This window comes from Mauremys mutica, chromosome 3, assembly GCF_020497125.1.
Source record: "Mauremys mutica isolate MM-2020 ecotype Southern chromosome 3, ASM2049712v1, whole genome shotgun sequence".
Lineage (NCBI taxonomy): Eukaryota > Metazoa > Chordata > Testudines > Geoemydidae > Mauremys > Mauremys mutica.
The window spans coordinates 52,805,314-52,828,177 of record NC_059074.1 but is presented as its reverse complement, the minus strand read 5'-3'; the positions used below and the strand labels follow the sequence as shown (position 1 = coordinate 52,828,177).

General features: G+C 38.8%; 1 protein-coding gene across 1 annotated transcript in view; it reads left to right on the top strand.

Annotated features, from left to right (window-relative positions):
- The window catches only part of LOC123366636 (protein eyes shut homolog), a 55,491-nt gene that overhangs the window by 2,121 nt on the left and 30,506 nt on the right, over positions 1-22,864 (top strand). The window contains exons 2-3 of the mRNA XM_045010283.1: positions 11,715-11,819; positions 12,142-12,281. Coding sequence (XP_044866218.1) covers positions 11,715-11,819; positions 12,142-12,281 — 245 coding nt within the window. The remainder of the gene's footprint in view (positions 1-11,714; positions 11,820-12,141; positions 12,282-22,864) is intronic.

Sequence of the window (22,864 nt, the reverse complement as noted above, 5' to 3'; positions counted from 1 at the left end):
CGGGGTTTTGAAGGAAGGTGTCTTAGGCGAATTCTTAACATACACTGGCCCCAGCATATCACCAATGTTGAAGTGAGCCGATTAACGGGCATTAACAACATAGTGGATGAAGCCAAACAACGAAGATGGAGATGGTTAGGGCATGTGTTGAGAATGGGTGCTGATAGACACCCTCATATTGCCCTACGATGGACACCACAAGGAAGGAGGAGGAGAGGTATACCATTGGGGACGTGGCAAAGGACCATTGAAGAGGAAATGAAAGGCATGGGAATGAAGTGGGATGAAATTTGCTGCCTCACTCAAGAACAAAATGAATGGAGGAGAATGGTTGACGCCTTATGCTCCACTGGGAGTGAATAAGAGGAAGAAGAAGAAGAAATTAGTGGATTGGAGTTCTGATCTGTCAATTCTCAGCAAAAGTGAGTCCTAAATGAAAAATAGTTTGTCTTTTGTGACCAAACCAAAAGGCTTGAGAAGTAGGGTAAAATGTAGGAACAGAAAAACAACAGTCAAGATCAGTGCAGGAGAAAAATCAAAAAGGGGAATATGCTATGCTTTCTAACTGCAAGTTATTATTCATACTAGACTAGTCCTACAAGTGGGTATAAGACCAATCGTGTGTCAGCGCACACCTATTTGACCTTTTACGTGTTTTTTTTATTATTATTATTATTATTATTTTAATATTTTGGGATGCTACAGCATGGATACCTACTACGTCCTGCCTCCTTGTTCCACATACACATTTGTACGCACAGACACACTCACATGTTTGCTAACAAGCCATTCTGATAGCTGTAAAATGTCCTTCATTCTTCTTCCATAGATTCATAGATTCTAGGACTGGAAGGGACCTCGAGAGGTCATTGAGTCCAGTCCCCTGCCCTCATGGCAGGACCAAATACTGTCTAGACCATCCCTGATAGACATTTATCTAACCTACTCTTAAATATCTCCAGAGACGGAGATTCTACAACCTCCCTAAGCAATTTATTCCAGTGTTTAACCACCCTGACAGTTAGGAACTTTTTCCTAATGTCCAACCTAAACCTCCCTTGCTGCAGTTTAAGCCTATTGCTTCTTGTTCTATCCTTAGAGGCTAAGGTGAACAAGTTTTCTCCCGCCTCCTTATGACACCCTTTAGATACCTGAAAACTTCTATCATGTCCCCTCTCAGTTGTCTCTTTTCCAAACTAAACAAACCCAATTCTTTCAGCCTTCCTTCATAGGTCATGTTCTCAAGACTTTTAATCATTCTTGTTGCTCTTCTCTGGACCCTCTCCAATTTCTCCACATCTTTCTTGAAATGCGGTGCCAAGAACTGGACACAATACTCCAGTTGACGCCTAACCAGCTCAGAGTAAAGCGGAAGAATGACTTCTCCTGTCTTGCTCACATCTGTTAATGCATCCCAGAATCATGTTTGCTTTTTTTGCAAAGCATCACACTGTTGACTTGTATGTAGCTTGTGGTCCACTATAACCCCTAGATCCCTTTCTGCCTCTTCTTCTACTCTTATTCTAACACATGCATGCACATGTGCACACACACACACATTATATAGCCCTTTCTTTAAAAATGACTCTTTCAAACAAAGGTCTGCAGCATTTCTGTGTAGATCAAAGCTTGACTACCTGGTGAACTCAGAGGTTAATGGAAAATGTTTGTTTTTTAACATGAGTGACAGTGGATATGTGCTTCTTTTGAAGACCCTGAAAAAAGTGTCATTAAGCATGCCTAGAGAATAAGCTTGTCTATGACAGAAACCATCTGACTATCATTGCATTGCCCAAACTCTGTTCAGATTCTCGACTCACTCTTATGGCTGGAACACAGTTTTCCTTTAAACATTATGTCTGACCTGATCTGAACCTGGGTGCAGTTCCCTCTGCAAACAAGGCCTAAGACTTGTAGTAGTAATTGTTATTCTGTAGTAGTTTCATGGAATTTTAAGAAAAAGTTTACAACATAAACCTGGTTAAACCAGATTCTCAAATAAATATAATTATGTTTATAATTATTAACCTTTGTCAATCAGAAAGCAAGTATTTGCATATATGGTTTAGTACTATATATTAGAGGTAGTCAGAAATTTCCTGGGAAAGCTTTTCTTTTTTTTTATGACGATGAAAAATTACCTTTTTCTTGGTGATTTTTTTTTCATTTGAAATTTTCCAGTTTGACAAAAAACTGGAAAAAAGGCAAGCAAAAGGAAAATGTCAATCACAATTTGCCAAAAAAAAAAACCCAGACCAAAACAAAACCAAACCCCCACACACTTTAATTTCTCTTGAATATTTTTTTTGAAAATATTTACCATTTTCCAACCAGATCTTTAAAAGTTGTTTACAGGTCCTTGGCAGAGTTGCATAGCATTTATTGTCCTTGAGGAGGAGCTAGTCTAGTATGTTGGGGAAATTGGCCTGTAGTTTGCTATCTTGGTTTTTATGGTCAGGTACAGAATGTTTGATAAAAGGCATATGAAAACAGTATTGTGGACAAAGCAACTGAGGAGAGAATAAGAGAATCTGCTGAAGAGACAGAGAGCTGAAAAAGACTGATTTGGCCAAGTGTTCAATCTCTAAGCAAGATCACTAGCAAATTTCTGGACAGACCCAAAAGGAAGGACAAATAATTTATTAGAGTGTCAGGAGCTAAACTGGACTTTCCAGAACACTCAGCTGCATCATAACTCTTGCCTAATACAACAAATTATTTAAAGGGGCTCATCTCAAAATGACTTAGATGAAAGAATTTGTAGCTAAAGCAATGGTCAAGTAAAAGACTTTTATAAGTTCTTGAATAATTTATTTGACTCTAAACTGGGAAATGGTAAAAAAAATTCTGTGTGTTTATTGTAGTTGCGATTGTATCACTCCTTATAATACATGTAACTCTAGGCCTTTAGGGCCTGATCCAAAATCCACTGCAGTCAATATGAGTTTTTCTATTGATTTTCATAGGCTTTGAATCGAGTTCTAGATGAAGAAAAGATAATCAGTGGGTATAGGTTAGGAATTAACATACTAACGTTTATTTGCATGAAAATGTGATTGTGTTAAAGTTTAGATGTACTTACATTATATAACAATAGGTAATATGTGTGCTATCGACTGTGGAGTATTTAGTAGCCAATTGTTTCCAACCCCAAAATAGTCATCTGCATCTCCTGCAAATTTTTGAGTATGAGGCAGATAACATCTTATCCTTCTAACTTAGATCCTAATCAGTATAATCCTATCATTAGCAAATCATTAGTGTTACATTTTCCTTGTGTTTATCTCCTGGAATCCCTCCCATTGAGAAAAAAATAAGGTATAATCAAGAACACAAATTTAAACAGCATGCCAATATTAAAATTAAATAAAGGAAAAAGAAAAGATGCTGCAACTGCGCTAAGAGTTTTGCAAACCATTTTAAAGAAAGAATTAATTTAAAAAGGAGACATCAACAGATTTTTTTAAATCACAAATTAGCTGCCCCAGGATAGCATTCTGATATGAAAAATAACTGTTTACCACCATTACAGATTTCATAATTCAATAATATTCTTCTTTAAGAGTTCCTGCGATCAGCCTACATATACTTCCACTGGGAAAATATCTTTGAGGGAAACAGCTTGCCCTCTTCTTAATCATCTGCTTGTATATCAAAAGGAATAGCCTTTGCTGGAAATAGGAACCATCTCCAGTCACAGCTACCAAACTGAAACTGATCATTAAAAGTTTATTTAGTTGTAGTTTATTTATTGGATTGTCAAACCTTGCAGGCTAAGCGAGGTTGGGTTGATTGATCCTTGAATGGGAGATCTCTAAAAAACTTCAGGTAATTTAGAAAGCAATCTTGGTGATTCAGTAGATTTCTTCTCTTCAAATCAGTGCTTAAGCAATGCCTTCATACAGTGATATGGAGAATTTCTGACTACTTGGGACCAAAAAAACTTTTAATAAAAATAGTACTGTTTTTAAAAGATTTTAGTACCCATCAAAACCTATTTCAAGCAATGGTATGGGTCAAATATGGATTAGTGTACACAGGTGTAATTCCCCTCAAAAAAATTTTTTTTTAATTTATTTAAAGGCTATTGGATGCCTGTTCCATGGCTAAGGCATTATTCATATTAATGATACAACCTTTCGTGGCAGCAGAGGTAAATTCTGCATATGGAATAGTGGACCACTTAACTCAATCACTACTTACACAATTTGTAAAATGAAGTAGTAGTAGTAGTAGTAGTAAATAATTATATTTTGTGGTAAAGGCCCCAACTGGGATTAGGACCTCATTATGTAGGGTGCTGTACAAAATGCAGGAAAGGGACAATATTTGCCCTGAAGGGTTATATGACTGATTTGTCTTCCGTCAGTGCATATAGCACATGAAGAATGAAGGGTTCTTTAAAGTGGACACCCGGAAATCTTGGCACTAATGGAAGCAAAAGAATTCCACTATATTTGGTGGAAGGAAACCTTGTAGGTCTTCAGACACATTTTCATTAATCACACTAGCTGAGGAGTTTTCAAGATAATGTTTGTTTGTTTTTTCCTTCAAAACATTGACCAAGGGAATCAATTTCCAGAAAAAGTGAATGCTTTTAGTATTTGTTTCAAAAGACTGAAGATGAAGTGCTTTCATAGAAAGATTTTACTCACATGGCTGCTAACCTGAATATCATCTAGCAAATTGCATTTGTTAGCACAAAGCTAGCAGCCTGTGTTCAGCAGCTCATTAATATTTTGTGGGCTGTGGGAGTGGATTGCCTATATAGAACATCTCTAGCTTGTTTTGTTCACAGTTAAATTAAACCCTTAATATGATACATATAGCAATGGCTGAAAGTGAAACGAAGTTCTACATTACATGCAGACAAGGGGAAAGCGTAGCTGAATTAACAATGGTTTATGTGCAGCTGTCTAGGTTGTTTGACGTTCATAATGTTGGTTAACCAGCTGTGTGTCTTGTTCTGAAGCAATCAGATTCAATGATCTTTTCACCTTTTGGCTTCAGTTTCAAAGCGAGTTTCATACTGTCTGCTCACTTCATTCTCCAGAGAGCTGATTTTCTTTGAAAGAGATAAAGTATAAATAAGACTTCTGTTAGCTTCTTGACATAAATGGGCAGAAAAGTAATGGCTTTCTGTATGTATTTTAATCTAATGGGATGTGACGTGATTCTTATAAAACAAAAGAACAAAATCTTAAATCTTGACGTGGGAAAGCTATAGCAGAACTTGCCAAAATAGCTTTTGTTTTATAAATTAAAATGAATGATGTTACAGAAGTTCAATATTGTAATACTGCAGCTGAGAAAACTCTTTGATGGCTTGACAGCTTTTGCCTGCCTGTTTGCTATATCCTGCTGCTTGCTGCCTTGTGTGATTTAGGCTGGTAAAGGTTTAGTGTACTCTCTCAGTGTGTATCTATAGCAGTGGTTCTCAAAGCTGGTCCGCCGGTTGTTCAGGGAATGCCCCTGGTGGGCCAGGCTGGTTTGTTTACCTGCCACATCTGCAAGTTCGGCCGATCGCGGCTCCCACTGGCCAATGGGGGCTGCGGGAAGGGCGGCCAGCACATCCCTCGGCCCATGCCGCTTCCCACAGCCCCCATTGGCCTGGAGCGGCGAACCATGGCCAGTGAGAGCCACGATCGGCCGAACCTGCAGACGTGGCAGGTAAACAAACTGTCCCAGCTCGCCAGGGGCTTTCCCTGAACAACCGGTGGACCGGCTTTGAGAACTACTGATCTATAGCCTATGCTAAATATTGTGTTAGTGAAATACATTGGGCTTGTATGGTTTTTGTATCAAAAAGTGATTAACAATGTTTCAGTGAGAGTGGAAATGCAACAGGTCAATAAGGTAAACTACACTAGAACCTCAAAGATATGAATACCAGAGTTACGGACTGACCAGTCAACCGGACACCATTGGTTACTTCCAGTTTCACATCAGGCAACAGCAGAGACAAAAAAAAAAAAAAAGCAAATTCTGTACTGTGTCTCTATTGCTTCTTAAAGGTAGGCACATCTGGGCTGCCTGTCCCCACCCCCCACCTCCACGCCGGGCCGCCACTTACAGCAACAGGCTGGGGCTGCCAGCGCAGGGCAGCAGCAGAACAGGAGCAGCACTGGGGTCTGCTCTGATTTTACCCTCCCCCGCAGCCAGGAGGGAGACATGCTGTTTTTACCCCTTCTCGCCACAGCCAGGTTTTACCCCCTCACACACACACAAGCACCCCTGACAGGGACAGGCTGTTTTCACACACAGGCGCACACACACAAACCCCTGCCAGGAGGGGCAAGCTTGCAAACTCATGCCAGCACTGAGTAGAGAGCTCAGCTGCTACTGAAACCTGGCCTGGAGTGTCAGTTGCTGGATCTGGAGCCCAAATTCTGCTTTATTCAGAGTTTAAAACATTTCAGAGTTACGGACAACCTCCATTCCCAAGAACCTGAGGTTCTGCTGTATGTACCAAACTGTCTTTGTAATCCGGAACCCACTTTGCCTGCTTTTAGAGCCAGTGCTGTATATATTGGGCCTAATATCTTCCCAATTAATACTGAGCCCCTCTTACAGGAATGTCTCATTCAATAAACAATTCTATTCTGGATTCTTTCAAACACATAATTCCCTAGTGCAGAGAGGAGTAGGTAAATTACCAAAAAAAAAGGAACTGGAAGAAGGAGAGAGAGAATGAGTGGTCGGGCAGAGCATGCATCTTCTGATCAGCTTGCTCACTTTCAAATTAGAAAGCAAATCATGGAGAGAAAAGAAGCAAAACCTGGGGAGTGTTCTGGGACAGGACTCTCTGTCACAAAGCATCGGGAATGAATAATTTGGGATCATTTCTGAATGATTCTTTATAAAGTTATTAAATAATGGAATATAGGAACATAGGGATTGCCAGACTGGATCAGAACCAGGATCCATATAGTCCAGTGTCCTGTCTCCGACAGTGGCCAGTACCAGATGCTTAAGGGGAAGGTGTAAGAATCCCACAGTAGGCAGTTGTGGGATAATCTGCCCCCAACATTAAGGCTTTGTCTACACTGCAAATTGAACGACAAATCTTTTGTCATTCACAGGGTCTTAAAAAGTCTTCTTCCCCCCCCCCCCCGAAAGACAAAAGTTTTGCCACAGGAAGAGCAGTGTAAGTAGCAGGTGCACGCTCCTGTCGACAATGCAAACCCTGCTCCTAGGGGGTGGAAGTACTTTTTTTGCAAAAGTGCAAACAAACAGCGTTTACACTGCCCAACTTTTAGCCACACGGCCGTGTCGCTAAAAGCTGTGTCGTGTAGACAAAGCCCAAGTCTCATGCTTGTGTTTTATAGATAGAGATTGTCTTAATTCCTGAAACATGAAGTTTGATATCCCTTCCAGTTTATTAGCATTTATTACTACAACTCTGGCTATTCCTTTTATCCATGGAAATGTCCAGTCACTTCTTAAATCTTGCTGGATTCTTGGCTATAACCTGTACCTCTCCTATCATTCCATTTCCCCCATTTTTTAAAAACTGTTTGGATTCCCTGCTTTCTTATCTGTTTGGATTGTAAATATGTGGCTTCTTGTATGTTTATTTTATTTTGACTTGTTTTGCCTTATCCAGTACCTGGGGGTGGGGCTTTATAAATGATTATTATTAAACAGTTTCACCTGGAGACCAGATAACTAGGTCCAGGCCATTTAAATGCATAACTGATAAAGTAAAAAACTGTTTAAATGATTTTCCTCCTCAGTTCTATAACTTTGTTATTTCTCCTTTCTTCTCTGTATTTTTTAAACTTATTTTGATAGAATATCTCACTTAATTCCATTCAAAAATCCTGTTTGAGTTCTTTAAGTGTTGCAGTTCTCAATTATTCAGCCTTCACTCCACTATGAAGTGATAATTAGGCATTAAAACTAAGTAGATTACTGTGGAGATCTCTCCTGACATCCATTTAACACTTAATCAGATCTTAATACCATAAATTATGCATTTCTCAGCAGTATTCAGATCCTAATAAATGTTATAACAGTTTGGAGTTACTAGTTTGTCGACCTCATTCTGGCAATGAAAAGTTATAAAGTTTGTTTAAAGGAATTGGCCATTTAAAATATTCAAAATTTTACCAAACAGTGATTCCTTTACACGGGTTGAGAATGCTGATATTTATTTATAAAGTAATCTGAACAAACAATACTTCCAAATTCCCCTTTAGGAATAAATGTGTAAGAAGAGCCTACCCACTGGAGAAATTTCAAGGTAAATCAGGAACTGGAGTTAAATATGATTTTCTTTTTGTGGGACTGATTTTAAATGAAAGCAGCAAAATCTTCCATTAGAAGGTTCCACTAAAAGTGACCTTATGTGCAGAACTTCCAGGTCACATTAGCTTGGTTTCCCAGTTCAAATAGCTATATGTTGTTTGACATTTTTACTCCCAAAGAGTCATTGTTAATAATTGGTATATATGCACAGCACAGCAAATGTACAACATGATGGTAAACAGGATCCATTCTCAAAAGCAGCAGATGAATTTATCTACCATTTAAGTCCATAGGATGTGAGCATGCTCAGAATCTTGCAAGTTTCAGTTCTCCATAGGTTTAGGTATAATAGGGATATACTGTTTCGTGTTGTTTGTATTTTTGTTTATTTTACAATCATATGACTAGTCCCATTTAATTTCATTCTTTTCAGCTCACTTAACTTTAATCTTGTTTAAACAAAACCTCATTGCTTGAGTCATTTGAAAGCATACTGAGTAAAGTACTACAAAATATATGGTAAGGACAGAAGGATGGAGTAAATGAAAAGGGATTGCTTTCATTCAACAACCTCATTGACTTCAATGGAATTCTGCAATTCAGAGTTGCCACCTGCACAGGTCAAGGAGTTTGTCCAAGTTGCAGAATCAGAGCCCTAATAGGTTAACTCCTCATCACACTCACGGGAGTCTATAAAAGCTACAAGGAGTCCGGTGACACCTTAAAGACTAACAAATTTATTTGGGCATAAGCTTTCATGGGTAAAAAAACCTCACTTCTTCTTGCATCTGAAGAAGTGAGGATTTTACCGACGAAAGCTAATGCCCAAATACATCTGTTAGTCTTTAAGGTGCCACCGGACTCCTTGCTGTTTTTGTGGATACAGGCTAACATGGCTACCCCCTGATACTTGACACTATAAAAGCTAAAAATTCAGGTCTTTACTCAACAGTCCATTAAGAATGAGCTTAAGTGCTTTGCTGAAGAAGGATTGACTTAAGCACATTCTTAAATGCTTTGCTGAAATCAAGCCTCAGTTAATGACCAAACACTCCCCCGTCAATTTCACAAATGATTAAGTTATGTTCTCTAAAGGACAAGCAATAGAGAGCAACATATTCATAGAACGAGCTGATCAGAACATGAAAAAATCAAAATTTTAAAGTTGTTTTACATTTTGCAGGGTTTGAAATGGAACTTTTTTTTCTTTTCTTTTTCACAGCGTGTTGAATTTCGGAGCTTTACCTCTTAGCTCCTTTCTTCACCCCTTCTTACTACTTTGCTTTTGAGTAAAATAAAATGAATTGTGTCCATTTTATTTTATTTTAATTTCCATTTTGAATGTCATGACTGTTACATGAATTTCACTTTAGAAATACCATTTCAGATTTGGGATTTGTCCAACTTTACGCCTGACCCTAAATGTATTTTTGGTCACTGGCTCTCATTTCTGAATAGATTGTTCTATCCTTTGTATAACTGCCTACCTCATAGAATAAGCCTTAAAGGAAATAAAATAAAATCAGCATCTCACAATATAATCAAGAATAGCCCTCCTGTATTCTCTCTCTGTCATTCAGATATTTATGTTTTCCTCCAATCCCTTTATATCAGCCTTGCAAATTTCCTACAAAATTTTACCATACCAAGTACAAAAATATACTTGTCCATATTTGGAAGATGGTAGAAAAATATTATTTTACTCATACATAAAAAAGAAATTATTCCCTGTGGTCCAGTGGGCATGTTCACTGCCACACAAATATGAATATTTAAACAGGTTTCACTGCTGAGGTGGAATTAATTTGGAAAATTGACACTATCAAATTAGTCCTGAATAAAGACTTGGAGTGGCTGGGTCACTAGAAGGTCACTAGAAAAGTAATTTTTCCCTCTGTTGATACTCACACCTTTTTGTCAACTGTTGGGAATGTGCCACATCCACCCTGATTGAATTGGCCTCCTTAGCATTAACCTCCTACTTGGTAAGGCAACTCCCATCTTTTCATATGCTGTATAGTTATATCCGCCTACTGTATTTTTCACTCCATGCGTCTGATTGAGTTTTAGCCCACAAAAGTTGATGCCCAAATACATCTTTTATGTTAGTCTTTTATGTGGCACAAGCACTCCTTGTGTTTGGTTGGTTGGTTGGTTTTTTGCTGATATACACTAACTCGGCTACTCCTCTGAACCCTTTGGTTACTGATATCCTCTGAACCACTGAAACATTTGTCTGGGTTTGGGAGAAAATTCTTAGGGTTTTTTTTTCTTTTATATAATTAAGGCAGCTTTTCCAGTGAAAAGATTTTGCATTTTCATTGTCTGCTCTGCTTCTGATGATGCAAAATTGCAGTACAATTTTAAAAGGGGAAAAGAGTGGTGCAAAACTGAGAGAAGTACTAGAGTTCCCAGTTGCATATTTTGCAGTGATAATCATCAGATGGATTTTTACCCCTAGTTTTTATGAAGTTTTCCCTACATTTTACCTCTGGTAAATAACATGTGGAAAATACATGTTGAAACCCCATTTACAATTTATGTGTTTATATTGTGACAATTTTTTTGGCTTTTCCTGACTGTGGTAGAGCTGACAGTCTTGTTTTCAGTTGAACCCTGGCACTCCATGATTTTGGTGCTTCTCTCTTCTCTAGGTGGTTTTACCAAGTGTCAGTTGCTAATGCTGTTACTTCTTAGCACTGATAAAGCCTTAATTAGCTAATGGAATGATACTAATAGCTGCTTCAGAGAGACTGGAGAGCATCATTATTATTTATTGTTTGTATGATCATTGTGCTTAGGACAGCCAGTCATGTACCAGGACCCCATTGTGCTAGGTGCTGTACAAACACAGAACAAACATGGTCTTGCCCACAAAGAGCTTACAATCTAAGTATAAGACAAAAGACAACAGATCAGTATGACAGGCCATTTTTTCCCTCGCCAAATGGATCCTACAACAAGATGGGATACAGAAAAAATATGGGTCACAAAAAAGAAAATCCAGAATAGAGATCTGGGCTGACCCATGCTCAAGATCCTTGTTGATCCTTGTCAGGAAAAAAAAAGGAGAAAAAGGCTCTCAAAAGGTATTGTCTCAGTTTCTGATAGCTTTTTCTTTTGGAAGTTTCTGCACTTAAGCCTCAATCCTGCAACTAGATTAATGTGCCTGAGGTCTATTGCACTGGATCGAGCTGCGGGATCAGAGCCTTAAGAGACTTATTTTATAAAGCACTGAGCACTTTTCCAGTCAATAGGAGGTGAGGGCTCTTGGATCCTTACAATATTAAGTCTTTAGGTTTTAGTCAGTATTCCACTGGGTTTTTTGACTGTTGTTTAAAACCTTAAATATTTTACTCTGTAAACTATTTGTCCCAGTTCGATATTTTATTTATTAGGAATCTGATCGTCATTCCTAGCATTTTTTGGGGGGAAATAAACAATCTTTTATTATTTTTTCCCAGGAGCGTTGTGTGAGATTGAAATTGATGAGTGTGGTTCCAATCCATGTAAACACGGAGGAACATGCATAGATTCCACAGGACATTTTAAATGTACCTGCCTCATGGGTAAGTCATTTCAGATAAATTGTACTTCTTGAATAACACCAATATTAAATAAGAGAGAATTTAATTTAATTCACCTATTTAAATTCTCTTTCAATCATTTCCTTGTATAAAAGTGGCCATAAAACTTGACTTAATACATCGTTATACAATGCATTACTTTTGCAAAGACTCTCCTTTCGTTCTTTGTTTGAAGTGTCCTTTTCGAGTCATAAAATGGTCCAATTACTCTTAGAGTTATGTTAACTACTAGCATTATGGCTAGCCCCGATGTCAATATATGTGAATGAACTGTGATTAAAAATTTTCTCTTTTAATTGTATAGGATTTGAAGGTGAAAAATGTGAACTGGATATCGATGCCTGCATATTCTACAACATAAGCTGCACCTCGGGGGAACTATGTGTGGACAGACCTCATGGACTTAATTATACATGTTTGTTACCATGTAATGAAAGTACAGAGGTAAGATAAAGCAATATGTTTACCCCAGTACTTTATGAAAATAAAATAAAATAAAACTACAACCCAGTAATAGTTGAAAATGTTATAATTTAAAAATAATTTTTTAAAAAAACGTAGACATTCTCATTGTGAGTACTAAGTACCAGCATAAATAGGATTGAATTAAATTTGGTTTACATTCAGAATATCTCAAAATATTTTATGAAGTAATGAGCTATATAATAGTAATGCAATGACTGTTTAGGCAAATGTAGCATCCATTATGAACTCCGAAATCTAGGGTGACCAGACAGCAAATGTGAAAAATCAGGACAGGGGGCGGGGGTAATAGGAGCCTATATAAGAAAAAGACCCAAAAATCAGGACTGTCCCTATAAAATCAGGACATCTGGTCACCCTACAGAAATCACTCTCACCACCTAGGATATTAGAATACATTTTTATTATGTGCGGATATGCTTCTAAGGGGAAGAGAGTAATCCCCAATTCTTATTCAAAAAGTGCAATGGAATGTTTGGACAATCAATGCGTGGAAGAAGCCTCAGTTCAGCATGGTATCCAAATGATCATACTACTGTTGCCCCTGAACGCCAGTGCCAGTATTATCCGTCCGACTGATTGCATGTGTAGAAATTGTATTCAGGATCATTTGGTCTAGAGGCTAGAGTGCTACAAACTGAGTTAGACTGCATAAAAAAACCTTCAAGACTGTGTACATACCTGCAAGATATACTGATCCGACTTTAAAGGGTCAGCAGTCAATTGAATGGGTGTAAATTAGGACATAATTTCTTCTCTCTTTTTTTAAGTTAAGATAGTGATTATTTTTCTTTCTGTAATACAGGACAAATGTATATTTACTTGACTACCATTACAAACTCTGTTTTAAAAATGACTCAACCCATTTCTAAAGAAAGATGTGATGAGATCTTGATCTTGAAACTGTTTACTCATATGAGTATTCCATTCAATAAAACTATTTGTAGGAATAAAATTTACTAACATAACTAAGGGCTGCAGATGTGGGCCCTTAATTTTCGAATTTTTAAGGTATTTTTAGTGGAGGAAATAGAATTATTTTGTATTTTTCATAATGATATTTATTTGAAAAACAATGTTTGTGTCCTAATCATTTCAAACAGCTGCCCAGACATGATAACCTTTGCTTAAAAAGATTTGACTTAATCAATTATTTTACTGAAATATACTTACCACAAAAATATACTGTGCAAAGCAGGCAATGTGTTTACAAAGGAGCTATCAACATTTATTTTACCTTGAAGTCCATGGATAGCACATTCACCAATTAATATGAAATATAACACAGAAATACTTACTGCCTTAAAGGTTTAAAATTAAATTGTTCAGCATCTGGTAAATTTTAACATTTTTATGATTTAAAGTGCTATACTGAGTGCAAATTTACTGTATATTGCATAACACTATAATGATGCAATAATCATTATGTCTAGTTAGGACGGGGAGTGATGATGTGCCAAGGATGCTAATAGGAGCTACTAAAACATTTTATTGTAATATTTCCTTAAAAGCCTTAAGACATATCTAATTTATTCATACAAATATTACAGAGACAGTCATAAATTTATGTGGACTGTATATATATTGTATTTAATTTGGTCATAATGGGATAAACTACTGTTTTTTCTCTAAAGTGAAAGAAAACAGAAATAAAAAGAAATTGTGAGCTATATTTGTTTTTTTGCTTGCCTCCTTAGTGCAGAGATTGGTAAATTAATATCATTTGCTTAGTGAAAATGAGTTAAAAAACTCTGAACGGTTTTTGGTATAGTGTTAGAAATATTGTAAGTGATACTACAATTTCTATTAAGGAATTAAATTTAATCATTTCTTAAACATTTAAAGCCATTACTTCTTTTTGTAGGTATGGATAAAAGTATATATATATAAACCTTCGTTTCCTGTTGACAGAGAGTATTCCTTTTCAATCTGACCGTGATTTGCTATTGCCTCACAGCCACTGCACCACTTTGCTTAGTATTAAACACAACAAATTAGAAGAGTTTCAGTATTTTCAGTATTTTTAATATAAAATGTGCAGTAAACGTTTTAGTCTGAGCAATTTTCCGTTTTTATACATTAAAAATAATAATAATGCTATAAAACTAAGCAAATGTGTAGTTAAATTTCCAAAACCAGCCACATCTTTGCACTTATAATTATACCTGCCTACCTTCCACCTGAAAATTGGGGACCCACAGCAGTAGTAACACAAATCACTCAAGTGCCTTGTTAAATATTTGCATACCAATGTCACAGTTGGACGATTAGGTGCACGATGTTATAAGACAGATGCATCTTTCCTCCTCTATGAGGAAGAATGTCATGATGGATCAAGAATAGATTCCTGTATCCTGGGAATTTGTGCTCTATGATACAAAAGCCACTTTCTTTGAACCATACTTTACTTTTTTTTTGAGCAATACTGAAATCTGAGTGTGTAAAATCCTGTGAAATGAGTTTGTAAAAGATTTTGCTCAGATGTTCACAAAAATACATTTTGCCAATATCACCCAAATATATTTACAAGTCATATGATTAGTTTCAATTTTGAAGAATAGGTTGTGGAATAAAAAAAACCTAAGTTGCTTCAAATAGGCGATAAAGTAGAGCAGAAATTATGGAACATTCATGGAAATTACAGTTCCAACAAAAAAAGACCTAGGTCTTGATTCTTTTTTACACTCGGGCCTTTTCACCATTCTCGCTTTACAAAGGGGCCTTAAAATGAGTGTAAATTTAGTTTAGGGTAAAGGAAAATCAATTTCTCATCTTCTAGTATCTAAATTTTTTTGCACTCTATGTTGTGAAAAAGAGCTCTGCCTGATAGTTCTTAGTGCAGATCAACATATAAGATAGGTTTGAAGTTTTTACTGAGAGTCATTTTTGAGTTATGAGTGGGGAAAAAGAAATGTTTTCAAAAACTAAAACCCACACATTTTTCAAAAAATGGCTTTTTTGATTCATCTCAGACTTGTCCCCCACACAAATAATTCTTCCCTGGGCAGAATGTTGATTACTAGTGATGTATGAGTCAGAAATAGCATGGCTTGGCTTTTAGATTCCAGGTTGACTTTGCAGATCTGACATTTAGAAAGAAGCTATACTTGCAATGTAACAAAACAGATTTGATCTGGTTTCAATGAGACACAGTTAATAGGTGTGGTGGTGGGTTTTTTTTTTTTTTTTCAATTTAGGAGCCACTTTTCAAAGTAGAGCTACATTTTATTGTTTAAAGTATGATCTAATTATAAACTCACAAGTCTAAATATTTTCAAACACGGTATTCACCATATATAGTACATTGGACTGCTAGTACAAGGACTGTTGTGGTTATAAAATATTAACAATTTTCACTTTCAAATTTTGTGGGATTTTTAGCTTGGGCCTTTCTACCCCAGAGAACATTGGTATTTCAGTGCTATTGTACAAAACTCGTACAGGCATGGAGCCTTACATCATTTATAGGAACTCCGTAATCCACCTTTGCGGGGACAGATATCCTCTGAATAATAGGTGGAATTTTAAAACATCAGGATTGTAGTTTGAGACACACTTTAGATCTGTGTATAAAGGTAGTAGCTCAACAGTTAAAACTGTCAGTTTTCATTATAAGCATAATGTTTAGACCCCACCAGCAACCACTAAAACTTTCTGGACAAAAGCTCTTTTCTGGATATTTCTATACATTGCCATGATAAATTGAATTTATAATCCAAGACCATTTCTTAATTTGAGGATGCATATTTCTTTCATTGTCTGGGATCAGAGGTACAAAACAGCAAAAAGGTAAACATTTGTTTCATTTCTTGAAGAAAAAAAACAAACAGAATCCTGCTCTCTACCTATTATGTCTCTGATGAGTCCAGAAGAGAATACTGTCACTTGCCATCTAGGGCAAATTAACTGATCATTTTCACTTTATGGCATTTTTTGGTTTGGCGATTGATAACCTGTACCACTGTGGTCACCCCAGAAGCACACCCTTGTATTAGCCAGCTCAGATCCCCAAATCACCACCACAACTAAAATATTGAAAAATTCCAAGAAGGTAATGTCACGCTCAAGCACAACCCCGTTTTGTGTCCAGGTGGTGGGCCATTTTTGTGCACACCAGCTGCCTTGATAAAACACCCCAAAACCTGAACCCCTTGCCACATCCAAGTGGATTTTTAACCTGCTTTGTAATAACCATTCCTCCCTCCACAATGATACCCCATTAAATCGACTCAGAAAACTTTCCCACACCCCCAAGTCCTCCTTCATCTCTCTCTAGTGAACCATATGTAATGGTGTGGCCTGGCTATGCTGCCCACTCCAGGGCCACAACCCTGCAAGCAAAGTTCAGGTCCCCCCAGAATAGATTGCAGTTCCTGCAGCCTGAGTTTTTTAGCCCCCACTGCTCTCTGGAGCAACCCTGATAGCTCCTGAAGCTTATCCTGAGGGAGCCGAGATATGCCCTCCCTGGTGTCCAGCTCAATGCCCAGGTAGGTCAATATAGTGGAAGGGCCTTCCGTTTTCTCCTCTGCTAGGGGTACCCCCAACTCTTTAGCCAGAGCCTGAAATGTGTGCAATAGTTGAACACACTCATTTGACCCAGCTTGCCCTGCAAACAAAAACTCATCCAAGTAATGCACCATGTGGTTTAGTTCCGCTGACCGCACCACTGCGCAGTGCAACACTGTACTGAATTTCTCAAAAGCTGCACAGGATACTGAACAGCCCATGGGCATAGCCTTGTCAAAATAAAATTGCCCCTCAAAACAGAAACCCAGCAGGTCAAAGTCCAATGGATGCACCGGCAGGAGTCGGAAAGCAGACTTGATATCACATTTAACCATTAGCACCCCAGGGCCACATGCCCTAACGATACGAACGGCTTCATCAATGGAGAAATAGTGTACGGAACAAAGTGCCAGGCCTATTCCATCATTAACAGATCCTGGCCTATTCCATCACAGACAGGTGATGAATTAATCGGTATGTCCCTGGGGTCTTCTTGGGGACCAGCCCCAGGGAGGGGACTCTCAAATGTGCTATAGGCAATAGATTAAATGGCCCAGCTATCCTACCCTCCTTTAATAATTGTGCAATCTTTTTTTTTAAACAATATGTCCCATCCCAACTACTGACTTTAATTTTTTTGACATCAAATGAATTCTACTTCCCACAAAAAGGATCCGAAATCTGCTGTAAATTCCTGCCACAAATATGCCCCATATGCCCTGTTAGGGTAATCCCATAGAAGAACCCTTAACACATCCGGCCTAACTGGCATTGGGGCCCATGCCCATTGCACCACCCCCGCTTTTCCCCCTCCCCAGCTTGTGCTCTGTGTCCCAGGCCCTGTTCCATCTTTGCCAAACCTGCAGTTGAGGCTTGTGCCACCCCCATTCCTGTTTCCTCCCTGAGATCTTCCCTTTCCGCGCTGGCAAGAACAGGCTGAATGGGCCCCAAAACATGTCTCGTGAACATGCCTGTATCTACAGGGGTTGTGAAAACAACCACCATCATTAAATGCCCAGCAAATGCTATTACGTGCCTGGGGCCCCTCCCGAGCTTGTTGCGGAATGAACAAACCCCGGCACCCTTAGTGTCATCCACTGCGACCACAGTATGTGATGAGGTATGTCCCACCTTATCCCAGTTTGTGTTGCTGCCTTAATCAAAACTGCTCATAATAATTAAACCAGGACATGCTCCAAAACATATTGTGTGCCTGCCTAATTATATCCATATACTTAACCAAGGCAGAGCTCCTCTCTGGGTGGGCCTGTACTATAACATCTGCATAGATGAGGAAGGCAGCTTCCCAATTTTCTTATGTTCTAGGCACCCTTGGCCTCTTGGGCAGTTTGCTATTTTGCTTGCCTTGCCCAGGTATACTGTCTGTCACCTCCCTGTGCACTAGGGACAATATAACCATGTATTCGCCTCTCAGGATTTTATATTTAGTTGCACTGAATAGATGAACTCCCATCGGGTCAGCCACCCCGGCATAACCGTCCTCAGGACTGCATGGCATGGAGGGAGTTCTGCAGAGCCCTGCTCCCCCACAGACCTCCCAGGAGTCTCTACTCTGTCCCATGAGATTACATGCCCTGATGGCCAATGAGTCCCCATGTGCCTGGGGGTTTGTTCCCAACATGGGCTTCGCTACCCTTGCCAGGGGCCTGCCCCCGTCCTGCTGCCCAAACTTGAGCCCAGGCTGGGCCTACCCTGTCACCCTGTGCAGAACCCACACACCTAGCTGCCTGAAGCTGCTGCAGTAAATGCAAATTAGCTTGTAGTAGCTGTGTAATACCATCAGTGCCCACACTGAAGGTGCCACCCCAGGTTGGTCTGCCCAGGCTTCTGGACCTCCCACTCCTGGGCCCAGAGTATTTACTACCCTGAGTGGCTCACTCCTGTCCCCCTCAGGTGAACTCACTGAGTAACTGTTTGAGCACTGTCCCTGAACCTCGCTGTGGCCGCTGCAACTGCCAACCCTTGCCAGGCTGGAAGGCTGGATACCACCTCTGCCACCCATCCCCTCAACCTCTGGGATCAGCATTACTGCCATGCCTTGTGTTCAGTGGAAGAGAACATCCTGGGTCTAGGTGACCTTGTGCCCTTTGGAAGCACTGTAATGCTGTGTAGAAAACACCAGAAACAATTTTACTGACCATTTGCTGCACAGCTCCACTGACTACCCTGTTAATCCACACAGCCTGCCCACCTGCATGTGTGGATGCTTCCCCTTGGTCATTTCCCTCCATCAGTCCATGAGGCTGCCCTGGGTTATGCCTTGTGTTATTAAACACACCACCCTGGGCATTAGCAGCCCCCGTTCTTGTGAGCATCTCCTGCCCCTTCTGCAATACAGCTGGTTCATGAAACAGTTAAATTCCGTTGCCTTCCTGGGAAAGCCCAGACAAACTCTGTGCCACCTTAGTTGTGGTGCAGTCAATGTAAACACTATCTTGTGGCCCACCAGTAGATTACCATAGATTGCGTGCAGGCCATAGGTTGCCCATCGCTGATCTAAGGGCTTGTCTACGCTGTCCTGCAGTGCAGGCTTCGGGAGCATGGATTACAGAGTGCACCAAAATGTTGCACTGTAGTACTCTGTGTGGTTGCTGATGGTGTGAACTATCTTGCATTAACATAGTCCTCTTTCAAACAGGACTATGTTAATGTGTAGTCCTGTTTGAAAGAGGACTATATTAATGCAAACTAGGCACTTTTTATTTCACACCAGCAATTAGAATGCAACATTTAGGTGCATTCTGCAATTCATACCCCTTTAATCAGTTTCATTTGTGATCTCAGTCCTGATCTGAATCTAGCTGAATGACAACTTTCCTAACAACCCCTCCCCGCCCCTTCAATCCTCTTTTCTTAGTTCTTATGGAAAGTAAAGCCACATCCATAGGAACAGGTAACTCAGGGAACTGGTCATGGGATCTGGAGCTTTTTACTTCTAGGTAACTGGCTGGAATCTAGCCCAGGTTGGTCACCAAAAGACATTGCCATCTGATGGTCTTTGGGAAATAAGCCCAGTCTAGTTCCCAGTGTCACCAGCAGCCACATCACAAAAAAACACCACCGCAACTGACATTGACTTGGGCTCCTTTCTGAAACTGCCTCTGACGGTGTAAGAGATGACAGGGCATGAAGTCTTGACTCCCCTCTAGGGAGACCATAGATGTATGTTCCAATGGAACAATGACAGTGTCAGCTGATATGGGGAGGTACACAACTGCAGAAAATATATCCCCCAACCCCAACAAGATGGGCCTAGACTCTGGAACTCACTGCCAAAGAATGAAGAAACTCTAAGGCTCTCAGCACTCAGAACTGAGTATTACATTCATTAGTTTGACTCAGCTTTCCTCCAATATGTTCTGCACTTATTGAAGCTGTATCAAGTATCACAAGGGTAGCCGTGTTAGTCTGTATCCACAAAAGCAATGAGGAGTCCGGTGGCACCTTAAAGACTAACAGATTTATTTGGGCATAAGCTTTCATGGGTAAAAAACCCACTTCTTCAGATGCATGGAGTGAAAATTTCAGATACAGGCATGTCGTTTTTGAAGCTGTATCTAATTTAGAACATTGAAGCAGGTTGCTAGAATAGGTTATAGTACAACTGCGTCAGTGTACCCATATAGTGGGGCCTCTCACATACAGAAAGTTACTCATGTGAATAAGTGTTTGTAGGCTAGGGACTTATGGATCATATGATTGTTAAATGAACATTAAAGGGAGGCTGACAGTTGTGAAGGTAGGCTCACTGGAACAATATACATTTAATACAGTCAAATGCAAAGTCATATATCATGAAATAAAAAATGTAGGTCACATGTACTGGAAGGTGACTGTTCTGGGATGCAGTGAGAATAAATTGGACTTAGAGGTTTTTGAAAATACCAGCTGAACATAAGCTCCCAGTGCAGTGCTGTAGCTAAGAGGACAAATGTGATCCTTGGTTGTAAGAGCAGGAGAGTATAGAGCAGGAGTAGGGAGGTGGTATTATTACCTCTAGATAAAGCGTTAGTGAAGCCATTAATGGATACTGTTGACAAAGTGGAAAGGGTACAGGAAAGAGCTACAAGAATGATCTGAAATGTGGGAAACCTGCTTTATAGTAAGAGACTAAAATAGCTCAGTCTATTTAGTTTATCCAAGAGACGGTTTAAGAGATGCCTTGCTCATGGTCTGCAAGTATCTAAATGGGGAATAGATTCCTGACAGTGGTCAGCTCTTCATTTGAGCAGAAAAAGGCTGTACACAATCTAATACATTTCATTACATTAGATGATGAAGTTACATAAATTCAGTCTAGAAACAAAGTGCACATTTTTAACTGTGCCCCCTTAGCTACAATACCACACTTGGAGCTCAGGTTCAGTTAATATTTGCAATGATCCTAAGTACTTTTCATTGTCACTGCATTCCAAGATAATCACTGAAACAACTCACCTAGGGACATCCTGGACTCTCCATCATTTGGAGTCTTTAAATCAAGACTAGATCTTTCTGAAAGGTCTGCTTTAGCTCAAACAGTGATTACAGGCTTGATACAGGAATCACTGGGTGAGGGTGTCTCTGGCCTAGTATATGCAGGAGGTCAGATTAGCTGATTGTAATAGTACCTTTTGGCCTTAAAGTTTTTGACTCTGTAATTGGTGAGGAAGCACACTTGCACACATATGTACTACACTCATAATACTGCTGTTATCTCTGATCAAATATAGAGACGCATCAGTGGGCAGACAAGCCTGATATAGGTATATCGGGGATATAAAGTCCCTCATATTTTGTTTTATTCCTAAATTCAAACTTTGCTTTTCTTAACATTTTATTTATAATTTCCTGATACATGATTCAATAATGAACTTTGAAATCAAGCAAAAAATTTATATGAAGTCCAATAGTAAAGGGAGTGGGAGAGAGCATTTAGAGCCTTCCAAACTTAGCAAAACCTCGGGAAATACCCAGACAAAATAAAAAGGCAAGATATATACATTTATATATAATAGGAAAAAATATTTCCATAAAGAGGGCTTGATTCTACCGACTTTATTCAAGCTGAATAGTTCCCTCCATCAAGAGTAGCCACGTTGAGAAATGAGCCCAGCATAATTCCAGTATTTAACACTAATAGCATAGCAAAAAGATCCAATTTTAAGGTCAATTTAAAACTTAATCAAAGACAAATTAATATAGCGAATTTCTGGCAAGAATTTTTATTACTACAAATCTTGATAACATTTTAAATGGATTCAGACTCAATCAAACTGAGGTACTAGGGAGCTACATAGATCATTGGCAGAACCCAACTCACCATTTTCTTTAGAAGTCAATGGACTAGCAAGAAAAGCCTTAGCTTCATTTTTGTAAAGTAGTTTTTCCTATTTTTATGAAGGCTAAGTTTGCATTGAAACAGAACAGAGACCTTAAAACCTAAACACTGATGAGAAAAGAGGATACATTTTCTTCTTAGCCCACAGGTGATCTTTGACACATTCGGAAATGCTTGAACCTTTTTGTTTAAAGAAAAAAAAAGAATACTTTATTTCTCCAACAAGATTTATTAATCTTTCACAATCCACAATCAGCAGATTGCAAAAAAGTGGCAATATGCTATTCCTTGCCTACCCTGCAAATATATTTACTAAGCATAAGAACAGGTTCAAAACTATATACAGGGTAGATTGAAGGCACTAGAAAAATTTTAAAGGTTAGTCATAGAATTATATTAATTCCTCTTTCTGACAACCCTTGTAAAATCCAGAATACTCAAGTTATAGATCATACAAACATTTTCATTTAAGCAGCACAAACCTGCATTTTCATTAAATAATACTGTAGGTGATATATTTTTATCTGCTAAGTTTTAGTTGCCACTCAAAGTAGAGTAGGACTTCAGTATCCAACAACTAAGCACAAGAGAAAGGTAGAAAGGTGCATGTAAGAAACTACTTCTGCTCTTTAGTGAGTTTCAGTGGAGTTGCCTTTGTTTAAGTAAGAGCAGATTTTGGTTCAAAAAATCTTACCCA